Source organism: Cynoglossus semilaevis, chromosome 11, assembly GCF_000523025.1.
Source record: "Cynoglossus semilaevis isolate Cse_v1.0 chromosome 11, Cse_v1.0, whole genome shotgun sequence".
In the NCBI taxonomy this organism is placed as follows: Eukaryota; Metazoa; Chordata; class Actinopteri; order Pleuronectiformes; family Cynoglossidae; genus Cynoglossus; species Cynoglossus semilaevis.
This window is the reverse complement of record NC_024317.1, coordinates 2,587,658-2,589,749: the sequence shown is the minus strand read 5'-3', so window position 1 is coordinate 2,589,749 and position 2,092 is coordinate 2,587,658. Positions and strand designations below refer to the sequence as shown.

The window sequence follows — 2,092 nt, the reverse complement described above, 5'->3', positions numbered from 1 at the left end:
ATTCACGGCGCTGTAATGCTGCTGATCCTGACGAGTCCAGCTCGTACTCGAGGATCGGTCGCTGCACTTCAGTGGAAGTAACGCCACAACTGAGTGATAGTCAAGGCTGAAGTGATATAATGTAGTGGGGGGAGGGGAAGAAGGAAAGAGGGAGAAGAAAAAAAGGGGAGGCAGACTCAATGAGAGAGGCAGGAAAAAAAAACAGAACAATAAGGCCGAGCCGCACGGAGGAAGAAGGCCAGAGTTGGAGAGAGTGTGTGTGAGTGTGTGTGAAAGGCAGACAGGTACGGTCACATCCTGCCAGCCTGAAAAAAAAAAAAAAAGTCAACAGAGAGGGGGGGGGGGGTGTGTGTGGGGGTGTGGGTGGTGGTTGTTGTCCATTTAAGGCTGAAAACCTTATCACAAACTTTATGGCGCTGAACTTTGTTGATAGCTTTTTCCTGGTTTGATTGCACAACCGCTGCTGCTGGGTCACTGTGTGTGTGCGTGTGCATGAGTGTTAATGTCTGTGTGTTGAACAAAAGTTGTACAAAGTGGTGGAATGTGTCCGTTTTTTTTCAAATATATTTTCTAGCTTTGCCCAAGATTAACTGTTCACCTTTTACGGCTGGGATGATGTTGTCATTTAGCCGTGGAGGGAGGAGGGGTCGACGGACGAGGGGGAGCGGAGAAGGGAGGTACAGAGGGAAAAGGAGTGGCCTTGTGCAGATAGTCGTCCTCTCTGCCGGAGTCAAGTCTTCTCAGTGTGGCAGCTCAGAGGAGGGAAAACAAAGGTTGGGAGATACAGAACAGGGAAAGGAAGAAGAAGAAGAAGAAGAAGAAAAAAGGACAGACAGCCATCTTCACAGCACTCTCTGCTACAGCTGCTCACCCAGGTAAGGAAAGGCAGGCTACAGTCTACGGGGGAGAGAGAGAGAGATAGATGGGGGGAAAGAGGGAGGGTGTTAGAAAACAAGTCAAACATATTTGTACCTCCTGTTTTCAAAAACCATTCATTGAGCTCAAACACAACTGAAAAATGTTTGCTTTTGTCTTTATGACGTGAGTGTGAGAACAGGAGTGACGTTAGAGACAGAAATCTAACCAACTGTCAGATCCTCCTGGGTCTTAACTCTGAACTCTGTGGAGTTTTATATAAATATATATATATGTTTGTCAAACAATAGTCATTGTGTGATGTCATCATAACCACTGCCTCAGCCCTGTCTGTGATTTATGTGAATATATATTTATATACAGACAGTCATGGCATCAGCAGCTCCACCTAAGAAGATGGTGTCCTCCGTCTTCATCACTCTGTCATCCCCCCACCGGGCCACCGTGACACCCCAGCAGAGGGCGACCCCTCCAGCTCACAGCGGCCTCGCCAAAGACAAGCAGCCCAACGAGAGCGCCCCCGCCTCCAGACGCAGAAAGGACAACCCGACATCCCCCGGCGGCGTGGACACCAGGGACCAGGCGCGGCCTCAGAGCCTCAGACCTGGACTCGGCAGAAGAGCCATGTACGAAGACGACGACGGCGGCGCCGCAGGTACAGGACGTCGGCACGACGCTGACCAAGCTTTCCTGCTGTGGTAGAATTTGATTTTAACTGGACCTTTTCTGGGTCCGATCGCGATCCCAATAGTCTGGATGGGATTTAAATAGTTACTGAGCTCAGCCGTTCTCTGGAGCTGTACACCCCCAACAACGGTTACACACATCTGTTTGAGAGTTCTAAAAAATAAAATAAAAAATGCACTCTGTGACACAATATTTATATATATATATAGAGAATTTGTATTAATTACTTACAGTAGTGCATAGGTGTCAACCTCAGGCCCGCGGGCCAAATCTGGCCCATGGTGTAATTATATTTGGCCCGTTTGTCTACTGACACAAACCATGTGCATTTTCAACAGTTTAATAATCTCACAACCAAATATTACAAAATATTGTTTTTATATAACAATATGATGTATATATATATATTTTTTTTTTTTACATTTCTGCGTACTACATTTTTAAATGCCTCAACTGTGTCCCAGGGCGTTGGAGAGATGAAGTGAATATGTGAAGAAGTTAAGCGTAAAACCATTTGTGGTTGTGGGAG

At 46.7% G+C, this 2,092-nt stretch overlaps 1 protein-coding gene across 1 annotated transcript in view; it reads left to right on the top strand.

Annotated features, from left to right (window-relative positions):
* The first annotated feature begins 595 nt into the window (after positions 1 to 595).
* fblim1 (filamin binding LIM protein 1) overlaps positions 596 to 2,092 on the top strand; it is a 4,797-nt gene continuing 3,300 nt past the window's right edge. The window contains exons 1-2 of the mRNA XM_008319862.3: positions 596 to 875; positions 1,240 to 1,531. Of these exons, the coding sequence (XP_008318084.1) occupies positions 1,246 to 1,531 (286 nt within the window). The 5' untranslated portion in view covers positions 596 to 875; positions 1,240 to 1,245. The remainder of the gene's footprint in view (positions 876 to 1,239; positions 1,532 to 2,092) is intronic.